A 23,174-nucleotide genomic window follows, 5' to 3' on the forward strand; every position below is an offset into this window, starting at 1 on the left:
AGAGCAGAAATTAATATCCTGAAGCAACAAAAAATTAGAAACAGTAACCACTAAATATACTTTCACTTATTTCAGATGCCCCTTCACTGATGAGAAGCAGCTACTGGCTAGAGAGGAATCGTGTGAGCCAGAGAGCTAGGACTATAAACCTCAATCCCAATATGCGCCATGCTCAAACTCTTCCTGGAATGTAACTCCGTGACATTAAGTCAACACAATTTGCCTAACTGCCAAAGACAAAAATGACATAGCACCAACACTGACAATTGTCTTGATGCCAGCACTCATCTCCAGTACCTGTGTTACTCATTTGTGCTTTGTAGACAACTCTCAGTTACAAATCTGTCACTTCTATTTCTTTGCTGTGGATATAGAGACATCCTGAAGGTAATCCCCCAAACCCTACAAATTCATACTTACTACTGTGAACAATACAGAATGATAATTTGTAAACACTCCTACTCTGACTTCCTTCAAAAGAATCAGTGTAAGGAAAAAACCCACTATTACCGGCCTTCTAACATAAGCATTTTGCATTTAACTTTCTCAAGGTTTTAGAGGAAAGATTTTCTGCCCAATCTTCTGTTTTTCAAAATGCACATATTCTCGTCAGCTGATTCAGAACTCTTAGATCAGAATTCTACTCAAATGGCACATCCTGTCCAGATTTGAACAGAGGAAGTTTTTCTCCAGGTCCCAGACGTGTGATGTCTCTGGCAGCCCCTCAGCACAGCCTATTTTGTATTACTTTCATGGTCCCCTAGGCAAGCAGTTCCTGTGTGCTGCTGCTATTCTTCCACTTTAATCCATGACACCTGCACCAGACTCTTGCACCTTCTCTATGTCAGTACTGTGGTTTTGTCTTTCCCAATACCACGAGGAAAGCAGTGAGGGGGTTTGTTATCACAGGACATAAAAGCTCTCAGTGCCCATGCCTACCTTCACCACAGCAGTCACAAATTGCTTTATAATATTACCACAATATGAACTTGGACTTCATATAAAACTGAATTTGGTCACATTCAGATCAATTTTTAATGGGGATGGCTGAAGGTAAGCCCTGGTACAAAGGCTATCACTCTGCAAAAACCTTTAAAGGAAAAGGTGACACAGTATTTTTGTCAAGAAAAAATTATGTATTTTTTTGTTAGCTTCTTTCTCAGGAGCATCTTACCTGTTTCACTTTACGGTCCAAGATGTACATTAATTTCAGGCTAAGGACTTCATGCATTTGTTAACACAAGCTTGTAAAAAAACAAAGACAACAGGATCTATACATGTCCCTCAAGCCAATATATGAAAATAAACTAGGCAGATGAGTCTGTCTGAATTCAAGTCAAGCGCTCTAATCAATACCATTCTTATTTGTACTATCACTCTTGTCACTGACAAGAGTGTCACCTTGTCATCAGGTGACACTGATGACAAGGCTGCAGTACCCCGACCATGCCCAAGGCCTTGGCAGTGTTGGGAGCAGTGGTGGCTGTAGGAGGCAGGACACCATCCCCTTCTCCACAGCACAGGCACAGGCTCTGTAGCAGCACTGTGCTCAGCTCTAGGCTTCAAGAAACAAGCTGGATGGATTCCAGAAGACAGCAATCTAACAACCTTGTTTAACCTTGCAAAAAAAAGCCTAAAAGGGACATAATAATAGTCTTCAAAACACTTTACAGTAGCATTTCCCCCCTTTTTCTTTGCAGGCGATTTTTGACATCAGAAATATCTCACTTAAATAGCAGGCAAGGAAATGTCAATGAGTCTTAAAGAAAACCTTTGCCCTCAGTATCTGGGGAAAAAAGACTAACTAGGTGGTCACTAGAACTCTCCCGCTATAAACTTACTAAGATAACGATATTACACATAGAATCTAAAACTGCACTAAGTTATACTGAAAAACTGATACAAATAAATTGCTAAAAGCAGAGTAATAAAAACAAAGTAACAGTTGTTCAATGTTCTATAGTATTTCCCAACTTCCTTTACCGTAACTATGCCATGCATTAGCTCTTGTTAAGTAACCTACCAGATCACTGTCTGCATGCCTGGATGTGTTATCTATCAAACATTAAGATGTATTCAGCAGGACACACACAAGACAAGTACAGTAAATTTTATTTTTGTCAGTATTTCATTTCCTCTGCTTTCTTTAGTATCTAATTTGGAATCCGTAACATTTGACTACCATTTTCCTTGCTACAATTCTCTGGGGAACAGATAATTTCATTATACAAAAATCTTAGTAAATTTAATTTAAATTTAAAAAACAGCTGCTTTTACCTGTTATTGAAGAACTCTCTAATATTCCTTAAAGTCCTTCACAAGTGTTTCTTGTTCAACATAGTCCAATTATACTAAAAATCTCTCCTTTTCTTTATTTATATTCAGCCTTACCCTAAGATCCAGCAGAATTTGATTTAAAAATAATGCTGAACTTTGTTTACTAGTACTATCAAAAATTTGTTACCCATGATGGAGGGTGAATGACATTTCAATGATTTCACAGGGATGGGTAACAGGAAAGGAGATGCACATTTACAAATCAACGATGAATTCATTATAAGACCAAGTAAACTCTGTCTTTATTCGCTTAAAATTTTCATTCGCTACTCATTGTATGTTATCTGATAGCAAATGCCTCGTAGGCAGTCTATAACACCAAGACTCCTTGGTGCAAATAGAATATTGAAAACTTTTCTTTGTGGGAGAGTATGAAAAGCAGCAGAAAGGAGGAAAAACACAGGAGAAATAAAAAGGGATGAACAGAACCTACAAGCTTGATTTCATCCTATACTTGCTAAATGGTTTCAAATTAATATCCTGATGATAGTGCTCTTCCCAAGGAATGCCTTTTCACTGATGACCAAAAAGAGCTCCAGCCATCCTTAAGTTAACAGCTCATCAATTAACTGCTTCGTTTGGGTAACTAATTTCATGAGTGATGTTCCCTGTTCCTAGAATATGCAGGTACGAGTATTAAATGCTGCTAGTGACTCACAGAGCTGGATTCCCATTGCCTGTATTTCCCTGACTTTGCTAAAACATTATCCCAAGACATCAATACTTTACAATAGAGCAACCACCATCAGCTGAATCATGGTCTGGTAAAGGAAGTCCTCTCCAGTGCACTAAACCTTGAATTCTGTTAGAAATACTTCTTACCTCAAGATCATCCTAGAATCTGAATTCACTCACACACAAAATGAATGAAACGAGCAGCAACACAAATATGTTTCTAGACCAGGAAAAACTTACAGTTTAATGTTATAAATTACCCAGTCAACAATCACGTTGTGTATTTTCCATGACAAATGTATCACACCTCAGCACTTCAGGAATTAAATGATACAGTTTAATGTTATAAATTACCCAGTCAACAATCACGTCGTGTATTTTCCACGACAAATGTATCTCACCTCAGCACTTCAGGAAGTTATTCCCTGCTGCAGACATAGGTAAGTAACTCAATGGTACTATGATAAACGAGTGATCTTTACATAAATCAAAGTCCAGATAGCCAAGTGATGAGACCTCAAGATGGCTAGAGCTTTGAGATGTCTTGGCCTGTACTCTTCCTTTAAGATGGGTACGCTGAAGACAGCAAAAGGGATTTTAAACCCTTAAGTATTAATAAAGCATACTTAACAGTGAAACAGGTTAAAGCTAACAAAAAAAAAAAACAAAACAAAATTGAAAAATCAATCTCCACTGCTCACTTTGTCCTTGTTGGGCAGGTCCTTCCTTCAGCTTTGCTAAATCTTAGCCTGTCAGCTTGCAATCGCTTCCTCAGCTGCAACAAGCTCTGAACAGTCCCCTTTAGATATGCACATCTCTCTTCCCCGTCCCCCCTACAGCCTGGTGATGTTTGTTCCCTACTATTTATAGGAGTCTGCCAGCCTCAGCTCCGGCTGCAAAGCTCCCTCCTGGTTGCACCATCCAGCACTCTAGATAGTTCCTGAGCTCTCCCAACTGCTTGGGGAAGACAACAATCTCCTCTCTTTCTCCAGGCAGTTTCTCCTGGACCAGAATGCAGCAGTCAGATGAAGTGTAAGAGGCAATCTTTCCACTTGCTGTCCAGACTCAGCTGTTAAACAGAATGGAGCAAACAACCAAACAGGTTCCACCCCTCACAAGGGAAATCAGGACAGGAATATTTTAATCTACTGAGGTACATGCATGGAACTTCAGTAAAATCAATTCTGACATTTACTGAATCACCACAAACCAGACAGGAAAGTTCAGAAGAGTTTATATGAAGGTGAGAGAATGCCAAGTTTGCTGGATTTGAGAGCAGAAAGCCCTAATAATATGTACTAAATAACATTCAGCAATGCAGATGGAAAACCTTTATCTGAGAGTCTCAGGATACATTTGATTAATTCATGTTCTGCTAATGATTTTATTTAATTTTTATAAGCACAGCTATACCTCAGGTCTCCAATTTCTTAATTAAAAGGCTATAATAAAGGATTCTTAAAACAACCTAAAATTTTACCGGTATATAATTAAGTCTCACCAAAAAATTCTCAGTATTTTAAAAAACAGACAGAATATACTTTTAGCCTTCTCTTATTCCCACCACACACAAAAACTGTTCAGTCACCAGTACAAACAGAATTGTAACCTTTGAAAAAAGTACTGTGCATTGTATTTTTCCCCCCTTCTACTTAGTCCATGGTTATATCTACTCAATATTGTGTCAACCCTCTGTCTACCATGGGACACCACAGTCAATTAGTCCTTTTATTTAATCTTACAACGCCTGTTCTCATTGACCACGGCACTTTTGATCTGTGGATTTATGATAATCTAATGCATATCTCTCACTGGAAAGGTTACCTTATTCATCCCTATTGTTCTTTTGCCAAAAGAAAAGCTTACAAAAAAAATTAGCTCCCACTTAAGCCAGGAAGGAAACAGCATTTGTTTAACACAACAAGAGACCTTTCAGTACCTGTCTGATGCCCTTGACCAACACACTATTATGGTATCTCAATATGCTGGCTGCCCCTTGCCTGGCTGCTCATTTCTGATAAGAGATGCCAACTCCCTGGAGTGCCATTCAGAGCTGAGAGCAAAAGGCAAGAGACCCAGGAGAGTTACTTTCAAAGGCTTATGAAGGAAATAAGACATTTACATGCTTCTGCAATTATTTTCTGCAAAAACCTGTAGAAGTTAAAGAGCAGAATTTAAATTGTGGCACCGTGTAACTATTACTGGCAGAAAAGCTTGAAAAGATACCTCCTTATTTGCACTATTCTCTATGTTCTTTCCAAGAGCTTAGCCACAATTAAGAAATACTTTGCTGACAGCTCAGTCATTCACTCACTATAAAAACTACACTGTATTTTGCAATAGATATACAGTAATGCTCTTGAAAATAACGCTCAAAGGTAATGCACTGCTGTAATCTTGTCACAATCCAGTAAATAACTGAAGTCATTGCTGCACGTATTCATCTTTAGCACTTCTGACAGATGTTTTCATATTGGCTTCTTTAAAATCATCTGTATTCCATACTGCAATAAAAACTAAATGGCCAGTAATGGCACATCCTGCTAAGACAAAAAAGCCAACAGCAAATCCATGGAGATATATTATACTGTACTTGGATACTTTTTACATTAACACAGTACACCACAAATTTGTGTCATAGGTAGACATAGAATGGTTCTGGTTTATATTATGTAGACTCTCTGGAATTATAACTTTGAAAACTGACAAAACTAGATTTAGCTCTTCATCCAAGGCAGATACATTGCATTTCACAGTCTACCATTTGATGTCACAGGACACTTCAAAAATGGAGATTCTCCAGTTTGCTTGACATGCATATTCGAGATCCCATAGCAAGTTTTACCTAAGGAAATGATTTGTCCTTGCAGAAGAGTTTTGTAATTCGGTGTGGCACTGCTCTTCAACTTTTTAAAAGGTTAGGTGAGACTGTATTTTTAGTTACATAACTGTGGGAAACAGAGGGAGAAAAATTAACTAGTTTGGTCCTCAGTCAAGGTATGCCCCATGATGAAAACACCCATTTTCATCCCACGTATGGGCTTAGACATGTGCTTAAGCACCCGACTGAGCCGAAGCCTTACGCAGTTAATATACCTTGCCACTTAGATCCTAAAATCTTATCGCTCGTGAAGATGGAAGACTGCATGGTATTTTCAGGGTGAATTTAGGATTGCTGTTACTGTAGACTTTCAGAATATATTCCAAGCAAACAGGACACAACACTGTGATGTACAAATCCAAATCTTTACTCGATTTATTGGTTACTGTTTTAAAGGGACAGTAAACAAAGCAATAAGCAGTGTATAATTCTTTTATGCCTACTTTAAACACCACATGCACATGTTTTACATTAAGTCAGCCTAGGAAAACTTTTTTCATGGATTCTAAGGCAGAGAGACTTGAAAATTTTCATATGGTATATGGAATAAATCTGGTGACCCTTGTAAATGGCAAGGTACTACAGTTGCCAGTAAGATTTAAACGCAAATACTGTAAATCTGAATAAATGTATCTAAAATGTATGACGACTGAATTTCTGTTAAAAGCCAGATTTTATATGCCTCTATTCTGATGTACACATACTTCTGATTTCATAGTGGGCTGCCAAACAATTTTGGACAACACCAGAGCTGAGACTGATGCTATCAAGTAAACAGTTTTCATTCCCAATGCTCTGAGGTAGGGTTCCTCAACTTAGGAGTACTGGGCAGTAATCCTGTAAGCAAATACAGTATCTCGTGGTACAAGTAACATTATGCTTTTCTCTCCTTGTCTCCACTCTAACTTTTTCTTTACCAGCAGGCAGAGCACCATCAGAGGTTCTTGCAGCCAACGAGTGCTATGACCAGAGCTTTCAGACCACCCTTTTAAGGTTCCTTGTATTTGCTGGAAAATAGGAAGAGTGGGATCTAAACGACAAATCATTGCTGGATCATAACACTTTGACGGGCTTGACAGAGAAAGCAATAGTAGACCAGATGCAGTAAGTCTCTGCAGACTCAAAAAGGCTGACTACCACTATCACATGGAAAAGCACAGTAAACATGTTTGCTGTGTTGGTAGCTATATTGGCATTTCACAGCATATGAGAGCTCATCCTGCCATTGCAAAATTGTTGGATCTAGTTTAAATAAAAAAAACAACCACTTTTTAAAGATACATGAATTACTCAAGCAATTTATTCCCCTTTGGTAAATTAGGGAGTCCCACCAAAAGCTGGGATAAAAGGATGCTTTTTGCCACAATTTCTGTCCACTGTGACAGGAAAGACTGTCACGTTCCTTCTAAACAGTGATCTCTTACTGACTTTTATAATGGGCACAGTAACTAATTAACAAACCTCAGTGCATAGTTTCCAGTATTCTAAGCTATAGTGAACTAGTAACCATCTTCTGAAATACATAATGAAAGCCAAAAACCTTTGAGGGGCTGCACTACACAATGTTTTCACTGTAAAAAGATACATTTGTGTAGAGACAACCTACAATCATTTCTCAACTATGCTAGATAAAGAGAATCTACAGGCCCCAAATTAAACACTTTCTTTCAAAAGTTCTTGGAAAAAAAACAGGACTTTAAAAAATCTACATAGTTTATAAAGTTATTCAAGGTGAAGGGTGCCATGTGTATACACAATATCCTTCTGTTCATTATGCAGAACAATTCAAGAACTGAATCTTATATGTGTTATTGAAATCCAATATATGTATATTGACCTTTTTTTTTTTCCATCAGACTCTTTTCCCCTTGAATAGAGATAACACAACAGAGAATTGGTACTGGCTAGAATCATTCTGCGACAGAAATTATTTGACCATTTCTGGTTAATTGAGCACTAAAATCACTGGTTTGACCTACAAAAATAGGTGCAAAAATGGTCAAGTCTAGGCTGAAATGTCACCTATTATTTCCTGCACATAAAAAGGTAAGAAACAATTAAAAGGAAGTAATAGAAATTAAGCTTTGAATATTAAAAACAAAAAGGAAAACACTTCAGGCAAACAAGAAGTTCTCCTTCAGGCATAGAAGTTCAAGGTAGTGGAAGGAATTAACTAGGGGAAGACTGAAACATAAAAGTTAATCACACGGTAAGCAGAAAAAATGCTTAATTGGACTTGTCTCTCATCCTGGTTCCTTCTATCCTTTTTAGTACATGTGTAAAAAAAGACTCAGAGTTAAAGATCAACTGCTACATTATATACGTTGTTGTTCTTTTAGTTGTTGTAAAAATGCTGGTTTGTTCCCTTTCCTCCTTCACTCTTCAGGGATCAGTAAATATGCCAAGAAACCATAGAAATAGTGATTACAGTTGAAACTGGTAAGTCAAAGCTATCTTTAAAACAAAAAACAAAGCATATGCAAAACTTACACTATGTATGTGCTCTAACAAAGAAAAATGCATCAATATTTTTGGTGCTATATTATTTCTGGCAGTTGCAGAACAGGCACATTGCTCTGCTTATGTGCATCATATCCACTATCCTGAAGGCTCATGAAAAATAAGAATAATAAAGAATTGCATAGGGTCATGGCGCAGAATGGGTTACGCCAGAGCGGGTCTCATTCAAGTAGCTTTGCTTGTTTTACCAATGCAGGAATAAAGAAAGAGAAGGGGGAGTAAGTGATCTTTATATCATTATTAAAGAAATGGCACCTTCAGATCACACATTTTTCCTGAAGAAAAAACAAGATGCAACAAAGACACATGATCAAAACACTGTATTTTCAAAACACAATAGAATGATAGCCACAGTTTGATGTGTATTTCATTTACTTTGATAAGAGCTGGAAAATCCAAACCTGTTCAGTTAAGCCAGTTTCTCTCTGTAATATTCACCATCCTTTAGAAAACAATCAGTGTTACACAGTTTAAAACCCAAATGCACCTTAAAGAATGCACTAATCACCGGCCACTCTGTAGACTGTGGTAATTAAGTGAATCAAGGTCTTCCCCTGAGTTTTGGAATCAGCTCCTTACTCAGCTGCTACATTGTCAACAGCTGGCATGAATTACTGGGAACATTTGGCTAACTGGATAATAAGGAGGACAGCCTGTGGTTGGTCCAAATTCTACTTCACTGATCTGCTACAATTAAAAAAAAAATCTCATTAGATCCTCCTCTTTTTTTAAAGCAGTAACAACAGTACAAAGATGGGGTTTTCTATTTTATTCCCTCATTATGTGCAAACAATGTAACTGTACAACTCTTAGATGTTGCATGGGCTGGTGTAACTGAAGCCTCAATTCCCTATAATTTAATAATGCCTGTTTGCAACACTGATTCATCCTCACCCATATCACATCTCTCTCTTGGCTGGCGTGGTAAAGGTTTGCTACTCTGAATATATTTTACTACTTGCCAGCAATTCATCAGCATAGATCACAGTAGCAAAACCCCCAAACTCTACTCCCATCTAGCTTACTGAAGAGAAAATATTCGTGAGACCAAGCTTTCTCCAAACCGCAGCTTTGTTACAAGGCAAAGTCAAATTATATTATTACAGACCCACGCAAGCAAATGCCACCCGCTGTTACTTTGTTACATGATTTGCTTTGTGCCTGTGCAGCTATCAAATTCTTTCCAGAAATCAGTGTAGCAACCCAGATCTAGTAGAACAACATGCTCAGAAGTGGTTTTGTGCACGGCATCTAGCGGGTCCAAGTTCCAGAGGCATCTTTGCCACAGGAAGCTGTGGGGAGTGGGCACATTTACTAGGCTGTCCTTCTCCTTCTCCTTTCAACAGGTAGGTAACAGGGAATCTAAAGAAAACAGCTTCTCAGATTACAATCTCTGGAGAACTGCTCAAATCAAGAACAAGTCTGATATAAAGCAATTACCCTATTATTGCCAGGCATTAACAAAAACCCCAAGTATTTAAGTGAACTCTGCATGCGACACAGTCAGAGCATTCAGTTACAGCTGTCCTTGAAAAATATTGGATTATCCACTGCCTTTCCTTCCAAAACCAAACATTTAAAGTGCTGGTTTTTTTCTCCTCTTTGATCAAAACAGCACTGTAACTTCTGAGGTAGCAGAGGATTAGTCCAATGTAATGTCACGGCTAAAGCTAAAACCAAAAAAGCTAAACCAATTTTAATTTATTTTTTTTACTCTTTGCTGAGACTGTTCTCAGACATCTCATGAATTCTAACAAGCATCATGTTAGTATCAACATCTGGTAGCTTAGTGGTATGGTAACCCACACTTTTGCCGTGAGCTATCAAACATGTCGCTGAAAGGCTTTTTAATTTAGAAGGGCTGGTTCCATAAAATTATCTAATGTATTTCAGTAACTCGCATTTGTATTATACTGTACTTGACTGGGATAACAAGAAACATGGAACAGTATTAGAATTCACATATCATCACCGTTACAGTGAGGGCCATCACTTGTGCATCATTCTTTCGCAGAGAAAGCAATCTAAGCCAAGGTCAAGCCAGCAGGATAAATGTGGCTACTTTCTGGATTTCAATCATGCCAGTCATAAGTAAGTCACCTTTTGAAAGGTAGTTAATCCTTGCTGTAGGGGCCAGAATTTAATAGCAGGCAATTGTGGCAGGTAAAATTATAAATAGCTTTTAGATTCTTCCAGCCTTTTATACCCACACACTGTTACAGTGATTTCCAAGAGAATCTGTACTATGACAATAAAGAATAATGTGTAATGATGAGGGAATAGGAGAGATAAAAGAAGAATACATACTTTTTTAAAAAGTACATTTTCCAAGTAATGTGTTTTATAACTTTAAAAACCCGCAAGAAGAAACTGTTGATGGCTAGCCTTTTCAAAAAATAAGCTCTTACTTGGAAGAGCTGGTGGAAGAAAAGAAATCCTAAATATGATAGATAATTTAGTACTTTCAGACTCAGAAATTTCCCTTCCGATCCACACAGACGCTGATTCTACAGCTCAGGTCTTACTAAATAGAGCATTACAATGACTGACTTTGATGCTTTGGGAATCACTGACAATGAATGCCCAATTACAGGGCTGAAAATATTCTACCATTATCCTCCTTAAAGATTACTCAATAAAAAAGGAAAATGAAAACAAAAATAGTTTTGTTAGGACACTTCACAACTGCTCTACTACAGGAAAAAGTGGGCACCAGCAGCACAAGAGGAAAGGCTCATTAGAGAATCTGAACTCCCCTCCAGCTTCTTATCCTACCACAGGCAACAGACACCCTTACCTCAACAAGGTCCAACTGGTAACAAGGAAACAAGAGGAAAACCGTTAGCAATGTTTTGTGAGGAAACATAATGGAGGATTTCTGTAGAAGATCCTGCTAACAGTCTAAAGCAAAAGGAAAAGCAAGAAGGCGGCACCCTAAGAAAAGAATGAAGGTGGTTTATGTTCTTTAAAGGAGATAAAATGAGACAAAAGCAGGAAATGCTGTCCTTCCTTTATCCTGAGAACTTCTTAATGAAAGGTCAAGTATAGCCATCAATCAAGATAAGGAAGAGGCGACCAGAAAGATGACCTTCTTTGAGGGGAAACAAGTATATATCAGATAGCACTTTTACAGTGATGTAGTCCTCCTCTGTCTATGTGAGAGAAAAAGAGAACACAGTTTCATGCCAGCATTTAAAAAAAAAAAAAAGTAAAAATTAAGCACTTGAGGTATAACAAAATCAGACATGCACGAGCCTATTAAGTCAAAGACTAGCAGCCAAGGAAAAGCTTGCTGCCAAAATTTGTGAGGAGTGCAATGGAATTCTATTCCAAATTAAGCATGAGGTATAACAAAATCAGACATGCACGAGCCTATTAAGTCAAAGACTAGCAGCCAAGGAAAAGCTTGCTGCCAAAATTTGTGAGGAGTGCAATGGAATTCTATTCCTCACTACTCCCGCAGTTTGGCACCTGGCTTAGGAGATGCATCTCCTGGGGGCAGCAACTCTCGCTAGTTCGTTACTGATAAGCTCAGGACTCATTACATGCACTTTAAACTGCTGGTTTAAAGTTTGTTGCTTTTCTGAAAGACAGTAATCCATTTTCAGTCATGCTTGACCTCACAGTTAGAAGATTCATTTACAATATTTCCCTGTGAGTTATGCTTATGATGCCATTTTTGGGATGAAAAAATCAGATTGCGTGGAATTGCATCTAAAGTAGATAAAATCAAATATCCATCAAAATCAAATGTAAGTATAAATACTTCTCAAACACAAGCCTTATACAGTTACCATTCGCTGGCTTTCTCAGCCACCAACAGTTAATTTCTATTTCTTAGGTTAGTTTTAAAACATGGAATTGTTTCAGTATCACTCTTCAGGACAAAACACCAAGTTTACCAGCTCTCGAGGTAGAAAGGCCTCCTCCTGACGAGCCACAATCAGAAAGACAGTTTCCCCTTGCTTTGTGCTCCTCAGCATAGCTACAAGCTCTTCCTGGGTCCTGCCAGTGATGTCCCGTCCATTCACCTACCAGACACAAACGAACAGAGGATGTCCTATCTGTGAGTATGACTGTCTTTCGCCATTTTCCCCTCACCTAACACAGGTGTCATTCAGTGACTGAGAGCAAAGAAGAATTAGCAACAGCTCCCACACTGTCTCCCTCTCTGGCCCTGCACAAATCACTTAACCTTTTTCCCCTCATTTTCACCATCTGTTAAAAGCAGGTCTGTAGTACTTACCCACCTTGCAGGGGGTTTGTGAGGCTTAATTAGTTTGTGAAGCACTTTGAAGATGAAAAGTACAAAAACAAGACCTAAGTATTATTAAAACTGTTTACCTTAAGAGCTTTTTGAGGTTAGTAAGTAGAAATAACCCATTAGATAATGAGACTGTAGGTTACAAGATATCTGGAAATTTTAAACAGACCGATTTGAGCAAAATTGCCTTAAAATGAGCACTTAACCACGTCAATATTAATCAGAGATTTTTGGACATGGCTGAAGAGGCTAGACATGTTTTGTTTCTAAACTGATACATTTATCTGCTTTAGGAACCAAGATGTTATCAGATCCCCCGTGTTCAAACATCCCATGAACCCTTGTGAAAAGCACCTTTTTCCAAATTGCGATGTAAAATTACTTGTTGACAAACAGTACAAAAACCATGAGATTTTTTTTTTTTTAAACCAAGGTAAAGAATTTTAATTCCATACATCAGTAGTATGTATAAGGAAGTAAAATATTTATGCCAAAACCAGCGATCAATACTCAGCAATACAAGTACAATGGATGTATATCCTAACCTCCAGGATTCTGTCTCCTGACTGCAAACGACCATCTTTCACTGCTGCACCTTTTGGTAAAATATTCTTCACAAAAATCGGACCAGGACCATGTACTGAAGAGTCTCTGGTAACCACAGTGAAACCAAGTCCTTCTGGACCTAGAAGGTCAGATAAAGAACTCCCAACATAAATTTCAACAAGCAAATGATGATCATTAAAAGTAAGTAAACAATGTCAGTAACTATCACAGACGCTCATTCAGGTTAGCTCTTAAAAAAAGAAAGCAAACAAAAAGCTGTAAACATGAGCCTATTTTCTGCATGGTCTAGAGAAGAATTCTATCAATGTCAAAACACATGCTCAAATCCTCCTGCAACAGCTACAGATGGAAATACTTTTGGATAGCCCACAATAATACAAAACAAGCGAGAACTCTCATTTTAAAGCGTTTACCTTTTCTCTAGGTGGTTTTAGTATCAGCCTTCACATTAACATCAATAGTCTTTGAAACAAATCAGAGCAATCAGAATTGTTTATTTATGAGCATAAATATAATTTAGCAGGTTTTACTGAAACCTGGTGAAAAGTAGAAAATGTCACATGATTTGTATGCAAAAAATACTGACTACACGCTGTTAAGAAAGGACAAGTGATATTTCAAAGCTTCCTTTCATGAAGTTGTTTGCTGCTTGGAAATAAACAACCTCAAGTGTTAACAGGTAAATATTTTAACAAATAATTAGGGAGTAAAATCAATATTAGCAGGTATTGCTTATAAATCACCAAAATCACCCCGGAATAGCAGGGTCCATAAAAATCTTTTTATATTGAGTAGGATTGCTACCCATGTGATAGTTTTCATATTGAGTAGATTGCTACCCATGTGATAGTTTTCAGAGATACCACGTCAGTATCATATTCCTATCATTTCTAAAAATATAAATTACTGTTCCAAAATCAAAAGCATTACACCTAAAATGGGGAAAATTCTGAAGTAGGTTTTGTTAACGCAAAGCTGAAGAGTTTAGAAGTAAAAATGAGTGATTTAAGAAATAACAAAAATTAAGAAATGACAGCTTGATTACATTCATTATGTGTTAAAAGAATAAAGTTACAGACAGTTTTTAAAAGGGCCACTTCTAGCATCAAATTTAACTCTCAGCCAAATCAGAGACAGAAATTAAACGGAAAATATAAATGCTAATTGGGATCTCCTTAAGAACATTTTACTACATGTGCATAAACCTGTTACTCCATGCAGACATCTGCATGGAGCAGCAATTAAAGGTACACACACAAAATTCGGCCTGCTGACAGCTGAATAAATGCAGATGGAAAGAAAAGGTTTGTAGAAAATAAAAAAGAGAAGGACAGGAAAATTTGTGGTCAACTTCCTGGATAATGTGAAACAGAGTATATTTTTAAACATATGTTTAAAAGTATGTCGTAACAGCGCTGGTCAATTAGCAGATATGAATCAAAATAACAAAGGTTATCAGCAGACAGTTCAAATTTTTATTCTGTACTTGCGAAAAGGCTGAATCATAATATCGCATGTTGCTAATGAAATACCTTCCACATAATCAGTAACTGAGATGTTTTAAAAATCAGTAAGTCTGGATAACACGCATCCAAAATTTACGAGAAAGCTGACTGTTGAGAACATTACTGTTAACATTCCTTTACCTTTTGGAATATTCTTTTACATTTTGGAAGTTTTGGAACTTCAAACTGTAAATAACTTGCTTGTACTTTTAATGTCACTAGTTTAGTTAAAAGTTAAGGTATCAATACAGAGAACATGATACAGAATTAATCCTGTCATCTCCAAAGACTTACCTTTTTTCAGGTCTATCTTTATTTTCTTTGCATTTTTTTTATTGCCAAAGCCCATAAGGGGAGACAGTGAGGGGGAAGACGACTTTCTACCCAGACGTGGGAGGTTGGGGCTCTTAGCTTGTTGTAGTGTTGCCTGTACACCTGCCTCCAAGCTGCTTGCTCCAGAAAGATTGATTGTTTTCAGAGCAGGTTTTGGATGAACAGGAGGTGGAATCTTTGTTTTTGGAACTCCTTCTTCGTTATCCAGAAAACAAAGGGGAGCAATAGCAGACTTCTCATATTGTTCTCGATTATATGGAGGAAGGACTTCCAAGATGACACTTTGAAATTTCATTGCCTGACGGAAGATGTCCTGAGCCCTTTAAAAGAAAGGTATGAAAATTCACATAACAAATGGGGGAAAATTTGGGCAAAGTTTGAAGTTGTTTGCAGAGAATAAGACAAAAATGTATCTTAAACGTGAAGAAATAACCTTACCTTCACATCTACAGGGTCCCTTTTCTAAAAAGTGTGCATGAAATAAGACTTCTAAGCTGCAGCATTTCCTTACATTTCAAGTAGGAACAGCACATCTGTCAGGATTCCTAGGCTGCTATGAAAACATATCAGCCAGAATAAACTAAATTAACACAATTCTTCATGCAGCACATCAGGAAAGGAAGTTCTCATGGCAAAAGCTCATCAAAAGACTCCTGAAGTTATAGCTTGCTACTTTTTTCAAGTATATGTCTGGTACATATTTTCTTGTTGGCATAGAGGCACACTGAGCACTTATGACCAATTGCTCTGGTGGATACACCTACCATGAGCAAGCTCAATACTCCGTTTTTTCCGAGTACAGCCTAATTGCCCCTCAGATTCCTTCATCTTCCCTAATGCAACTGCTGGCTGATTCCACACCAATAAAAAAGGATGAGGGTATGGGATATATGGATATCTTCAGAAGAAATATTGTGACTGCAAATGGTGCAACAGAAAAGGATGATGGTACAGAATATATAAACATCAGGAAAAAAACTGGTGACCACAAAAGGTGCAACTATTTGTGTGTTTCTACATTAAAGGATAAATGAATAGGTAGATATTACTCACACCTTTCAAGCGGTAATCTCTTGCTGAGGTGGATATGCGGACTTCACTTAATCAATGTCTTCGTAGGTGTGCTCAATTGCAACACCAGAAACTGTGTTAGAGCATTTAGTGAAACTGCTCCCCTTGGAACTAATTAACATGGTAACAATGCAGTGTTGGGTTCCCGTGCATTGCAAGGCAATTAAGACAAGTTGGCCAAAGCAACTGTTCATACAGACTTCCCTGGATTTTGAACAACCATAGATTTGGTCAGTCAAGACATTTTACAAACCTTGGATTCTAAAGGAACAAAGGAGACTTCTCTCTTTCTATGCTTTCCTCTCCTACTAGTCGACTATTTTCTTCAATATGCAGAAGACAACTCAAGTACAAACAGAAGTAGTAGCTGAAGCACATTTTGAGAATGAAAAATCAAGAACTTCTGCTTAGCAGAATCAGGTCAAGAGGGGAAGTAATGGCCACATTAATTTTTAAATAAAACATGGGGTCATTTTGAGAACAATTTACATACCTCCTACCTTTCTGTAGCGTGTTTGTCAGTCAGGCAAAGTCAGTATTTCACTGAAGTCTTGGCTTTGGATTTACACTCAGTTATGCAACAGGAGTCAATGTTGAAAGTACTTCCGAAATAAACAGTTTTTTACACTGATACAGAAAGGAAGCCACCACAAACATTAACATCTTGAATACACACCTACTGCTTTCCCAGATCAACAGAGCCGCACAGTACCCCCCCCCTGCAGCTGTAGGTAGTGGAAGGGAGAGGCTGTTTCGAGAGGGGTTTTGCAGCATGAAGATACTGAAGTCAGGAGGCAGTCCCAATGGATACTGCGGTGGGAAAGACCCATTTTGGCTACACTGAGTGTATGTGCACCAAGAGTCAGAATAACTGCATTCTTTGACAGGAGACTGCCAGAAGAGAAACCTCAAACTTGGAAAGGTAGCAGGGAGAGTGTTGTGGGAAGGTATTCTTCCAGTACCACCCTCAAGGGTTAGGTTTCAGAACTGAAACAGCACTGTCCTAGTGTGTCTGCAGGGGTTATAGGTTACCTGCTCACCTATAGCCTGTGAAGGTTTTCAAGGACAGACCTTACCCTGATTGTAGAAACCATGGCATGCTCCCAGCATAAGGATGTAAAGTCTTAAGCAGATTTCTTTCACATCCTGTCTTCATCCTTCCAAGTAGCCACTTGGCCATATGTTACAAGGTAATTTACTAACTCAGTTTCAGGAGATTAATTTTTTAAATATACTAAAGAGAAAATATAAGATCTCCTTCAAACAAAAAATAGTGGAAATAACGCAAGACATCCTGTGGGAAAGCCTAAATGCAGTCTCCAGGGGCAAAATAACTGGCTGCACTTCAAAGAGAAAAAATAATGGATGGAGAAATTTATATTTCTTGAGACCCCAGACACATACTTTAAAGAAATAAGGGAGTCAATTAAAAGAGGTGCTAGAAACTCTGCAACACAACAGAATGTAATTGAATAGATTAACAGCAAATGAAAAAGCAGACCAACAGTCCCAATATATAAAACCATTATAAACATGGGAATACAGAAAGTAGGCTGCTCCTATTACAGCTGCAGAAGCAGCAATCATCAGGTGCAATACTAGAAAGTTTCTGCTGAAAATGGAAAGAGACAGTATGTAACAGTCTCTGTTAAGTGTTAAAACAGCTTTTACAAGGGTTATGAGGAAATGTCAATTTGAAACTAGCAAACAGATTTTTCTTTCAAAGGAGAATCTGATGACTATTTCTGGGTCAATAGTCATTGGGACAATACTTTGTCATATCCATTACAATCATTGCATTTCTGTAACTTGGACTTCTGTCAGGTTAGTACAGTTATGTCATGCCAGATGAAAACTAAAAGGTGTATTCACTGAGATGAGTTTCAACCCAAAAAGCTGCTTTCTTTAGCCATTCTCAACAGCCAGGGAAGAGAGATGATGCAGAAGGCTATTCTGGAAGGCAATTCAGGAGAGCAACATAACAGTACATGGGACCAGGCTAGAGCTTGTCCAAATGGATGTCCAGTCCCCAAATGGATGTTGAGTCCTCACTGCCCACAGCTTTTCTCCTCAGATCCAATGCCACTGCAACCACACTACTTGTTATTGTAACATAAGGTGAATTAGACCAACTAAATTAGGCTCTGCTCTGAATCACCTTTTAGTCATTTCTCTCTTTCACTCTCCCAATGACAGATCATCTAACAAGACTGGCCTTTCTAAACTAACAAGTGCCTTTGTAAATACCCCTTCCAACTCCCAAAACTTTACACAAACTTGGAAAAAGCAAAGTGTCCTGCATTTCTCATTTTGAAGGTAAGCCTGACAGAGAACTGGAAAGTTTACTGCAATATTTCTAACCGTCCCAAAATCTAGTAACCTCACAGAAGAATATGCAGAGTCCTCCACTCCACATACATCTCACGGGCTTAAAGCCTCTGGAGATCTAGTTACATTGTGAAGAGAACACAAAGGAGACAACAAATTTGTAAAGAAAAGATCACATGCAATTTTGAAAAGAGAGGTTTTGATTCAGGCAAAATCTCATTTGAGAAGGATACATCTTCATTACAAAACTGCACAGGTGAGACAACGAACATTTTAATATGATACCAACACTTATGCTCTGATAAAGTTGATACCTTATGTAGGAACTTTCCATGGGTGGAAGAGAATGGCATGTACTCTATCACATCAGAATACATTTACCACCAAATAGTCAGAGAACAGTAACTAAAAAACCTATCAGAAGGCAAAAAACACAGCCTCAGAAATAAGGTAATACCTACCTACAGAACTACGCTGGTTTTATGAAAACCTATTTTGCAAATATTTATCCCTAACACTGAAATTACTTATTTGCTTTTAGTCTAGAAACGAACATTTGGCTTACTGTTTAGAAAGTTAAGCCTCAACTCCCTTGAGATCTCAATAGGTTTTTGTTATATTATAAACAATCACTCAGCTGTCTAAACATATGGATTAGAAGTAAAAACAAATTACTATTTGATTACTACAGCAAATATCTGTGAAATTTGAGAGGCTATTCTTTAGTGCAACAATGTCACATTAATTCACAGCCGATCAAAGCAACCTGTTACTTAAAGTAATTTGAGATAGAAAATAAATGTCAACAGATTTTTAATAAAAGTCGTAAGAGGTGAGACTTACCATTTAGCTCAACTAATCATAGTTTGACAGTACTAGTATTTTTAAAAAATTAAATGCTCAAAAAGCTGCAGCACTAAAAAAAAAAAATCTTATTTCATTTGCAAAAGAACATCAAAAAACATGCTGCAATGTTGACTCATTCTGAAGGTCTTAGGAGGAACAAATTACGAAGGAAATACAGAAAAAATAACAGAAGAATTAGAAAATGAAGATAACTATTAAAAAACTTAAAGCTATTTAAGTTAAGTAAGCACAATAGGTTCACTGAGACTACAAGAAGATTCCTCTCCTCAAATTTCACCTTATTTGGAGGTTTCAGAAAGAAAATTACAAAGTTTCTGCCAGGTATCAATTTTACAGGCATTTTATCTGAAATAAATATTAATCCCCTTGCATGAATCACTTAATAAACACAGCATTTTATGAAATCCTGGATAGTTAAAAGTATCAGTAAACCAGCACTTACTGTGCAAAGGTTTTATCTGTAAGGTCCACGTGGTTAATCTTCACAATGCATTCATTTTCATGGAAAAGCGCATCACGCCTAGATCTGCTATTTTCTTCAATACCACGGATGAAGAGTCCCAGCATCCTGAAAGGCAAAAACAAAAGTGAAAACTATCCTTTATTTCGCTGGTATGAATTTAATATCTATTTTTAGTTGCTATAATCTCTACTGTGTATGAGATGAGATGAGACAGAGTAGACCATAATGAAGTGCTTAACCTAAAGAAAGGATTTCCAGCTCACTCTTTAACTAACAGGGAAGGGATTGCAAGAAACACCAAGAAAAATTGCTGGACACTAAAGCTATACTACTTGCTAGACCTTCAGGAAGCATTAAGTCCTGTAGGTCATACTTGGAGAAACAGAGGAAAACACCTAGATCTCCTCATCCAGTTAAAAATTTGAACGTAGCTTATGCAATGTTTGTCTGCCACTAAGTAAGATTACATTGCCCCAAAGAAAAGCACAAATAGAATAAAAGTAATTTGCTGACTCGACTATAATAAACTAAACGGGCATTAGAATAAGATAAAAAATAACCACTATTTCTATGTTTGAAAAGTCTCTGAAACTTTTCAGTTGCCAAAGCCCCTTGTTTTGATACGTGACAGCAATACTATTTGTTTATGTGGCAGGAGAGTAGCAGAACATCAAAACCTAAGTTGTTTGTTACCAGGTTATGTGCAAATTGAAAACTGAGGTGCAGCACAGAAACTTTTGATAATGCGTTAAGTGAACAAGTGTGGGTAGTGCAAAATTCCAGTGTGGCTAACTCTGCTGGGAGCGCTAGGCTATTTCTAACCTACCTGGAGCATCTCTGTATTGCAGACTACAACTCAACATAGATATATCCAATGATACCAGTATAACATCCAAAAAACCTGACAACTGCATGTTTGTGAAGACCTTCTATAATCAAGTTTTATCCACTAAATTTCCATACCACACCAGCATCAAAGACAGATGACCTTTAGAGACCATTTTCTATTGGTTATACTCCATAAAATATTGATGTGCAATTTCCAATGTGCCAGCACTCCAATCACAAAACAGAAGTCTTGTAATTTTTCTCAGATTCACGACTGCCCCTCATATTTAAGTCCATTCAACAGATTCACAGCACGCCATTAAACATTTCAAATGACACTATATTCACCATGCATCTGATTTTAGATTTACTGTATAATAAGATTTAAAAATTTATATTTATGTCATATCAATGTACTTTTAAGTGAAAACTTGGTTCCTACTGAATGTTACTTCTTCAAAACACAGAAAAAAATTGATTCCATCTATCGCATAAAGATTCTCTTGCAACCTGTATTACCCTTCACTAAAGGATTCAAAGGGGCAGCGGTGGCGAGGGGCCGCAGCCCTATTGATGACAAACATCCAACTAGTGGCAATCAAAAAACTAAATACTAAGAACTAATGAAATACAACTACGTTAAGATGCAAACCAGTAAAAGTAGAGAAATAAAAGAAATTACAAATTAAGTCGGTTGCTATGATCTTCATTAATCCTGTTGTGTTTAGATGCTGCATCCATATAATGCAATAGGATTGCATTATTGGATATATATGCAATGCCCACTTGTCTGAAACTCATTGTCTGTGCTGTAGTATCTGAATGAGCGGCTTGAGTTACACATGCTGTGGCAGCTTAAATTCGTCGCTCCATTACTTTTTGCCCCAGCCTCAATTTTAGCATTATTTTAATGCACTATTAAATTTTAATTTCCTTTTTTAATGATACCTAAGTGCAAACGAAAGAGGAAAAATTATTTCCATTAGTTTTGTAGTTCCTGTATAAACTAAGATTTTGTAAATTAATGCAATGTTTTAACTACCTCTAGAAAAATTTTGCTCTGCAGCAGCACTAGGCTAAAGCCAGTGTTACCCTATTAGAAGATAACTTTACATTTGAAATACCAGACCAAGTTAGTCATGGCCAGTGTGCCCCCATAAATTGTATCTTGTCATTAACAGAAATAAAATATGCTCTTCTGTACTTTCTCATGTTATGATGAGTTAAAATTTATACACTAGTCTCAGGCTTGATTAAATAAAAGGGACAAGCGATTTAAGCCACTCCAGTGCTTTTACAAAGATACCAGTATGGTTCTGCCAAGGGTCATTAAAATTTCAAGACAACTGTCTAAAGAAGTAGTCCATCTGTCAAAAAACTCTTTTCTCTGGGGGATCCCCAAAAACATTTGTAAATAAGGACATATTAACATGCACGCAAAATAGACCAAGGAACTCCACTTTTTCTTCATGGAGGTCTTTAAAAGCTGCACCCAACGCAGCAATACTGCAGTACAGAACTGTATTACAGGCACAATAATTACTGATTTTAAAAGCTTGCAATTTCATCACATTTTTTACCTAATGATCTTGAAATACAGTGTACACACTACGACCTTTATGGCATGCCTATAACAAAGAACTGTTGTCTGCATTTCAGGATGGGGTAACAAACACAAATGCCTTTCTCAAGACAAACAGGCAGCCTGCAAAGCCAAGGACACAACTCAGACCTCTTACAGTTCCCAAAGACCAAGTTTCTTCCTGAGACAGTGACAACATTTTTCCAGACAGCAAGTGGACATCTATTTTCCCTTTTGGCAAATGAAACATTCTGAATGAATTTGGGACCACTTACAAATTCAGGTCTTGCTCAGAAAACATTTACACATACAGACTTTTACAAGACGATTTAATCCTGCACATTCTCTGTCCTACATGAAAGTTGACAAATAAAGAAACATTTAAGAATTATACAATTTTTACTTTTGAAATAATTGTCTTTGTGTTACAGGCAGCCATTTTTCTATAAAGTAGTGTCATTTATGGCACTGGCAATTTCCCATCTCTTATTCAGGGCTGCCAGTGTCAAATTAACTATCTGGCTAAGACTCTGTGTGTCAAATTTCAGCTTAGAATTTTTTTTTTTATTTTTTTTTTTTTTTACATAGCTTGGAAAACATTTGTAATGAAAATGCTGACACAGTCTTAACTACAGTACATCAATATGAGCATGCTGCTATAATAGGCTTTTGTGATCTCAAGAGACTACGTTAAATCATTTATAATTAAAGTAATTGTATTGTGACAAAGAAAGGTTCATGGTATAGTGCACATTTTTATAAATGCTATACAACCAAATCTGAAAGCTGGCTTGAAAAACATGAGGCATGACCAGGCAAGCAAATTGTTTTACTTTTCTTGACTGATATGTCACTAAGGAAGGGCCTATGCAGAGAAATCCAACTGGAAAAAAAAAACCCCAACAACAAACCCAAACAAAAAACCACACACACAACCAAAAACAAACCCCACA

At 37.4% G+C, this 23,174-nt stretch overlaps 1 protein-coding gene across 1 annotated transcript in view; it reads right to left on the bottom strand.

Annotated features, from left to right (window-relative positions):
- Positions 1 to 23,174, bottom strand: part of PARD3B (par-3 family cell polarity regulator beta) — a 417,133-nt gene that overhangs the window by 214,227 nt on the left and 179,732 nt on the right. The window contains exons 7-10 of the mRNA XM_019474674.1: positions 19,791 to 19,916; positions 15,044 to 15,402; positions 13,223 to 13,362; positions 12,316 to 12,444 (exon numbers count right to left, since the gene is read on the bottom strand). Of these exons, the coding sequence (XP_019330219.1) occupies positions 12,316 to 12,444; positions 13,223 to 13,362; positions 15,044 to 15,402; positions 19,791 to 19,916 (754 nt within the window). The remainder of the gene's footprint in view (positions 1 to 12,315; positions 12,445 to 13,222; positions 13,363 to 15,043; positions 15,403 to 19,790; positions 19,917 to 23,174) is intronic.

The sequence above is a fragment of the Aptenodytes forsteri genome, unplaced genomic scaffold, assembly GCF_000699145.1.
Source record: "Aptenodytes forsteri isolate BGI_AS27 unplaced genomic scaffold, ASM69914v1 Scaffold442, whole genome shotgun sequence".
In the NCBI taxonomy this organism is placed as follows: Eukaryota; Metazoa; Chordata; class Aves; order Sphenisciformes; family Spheniscidae; genus Aptenodytes; species Aptenodytes forsteri.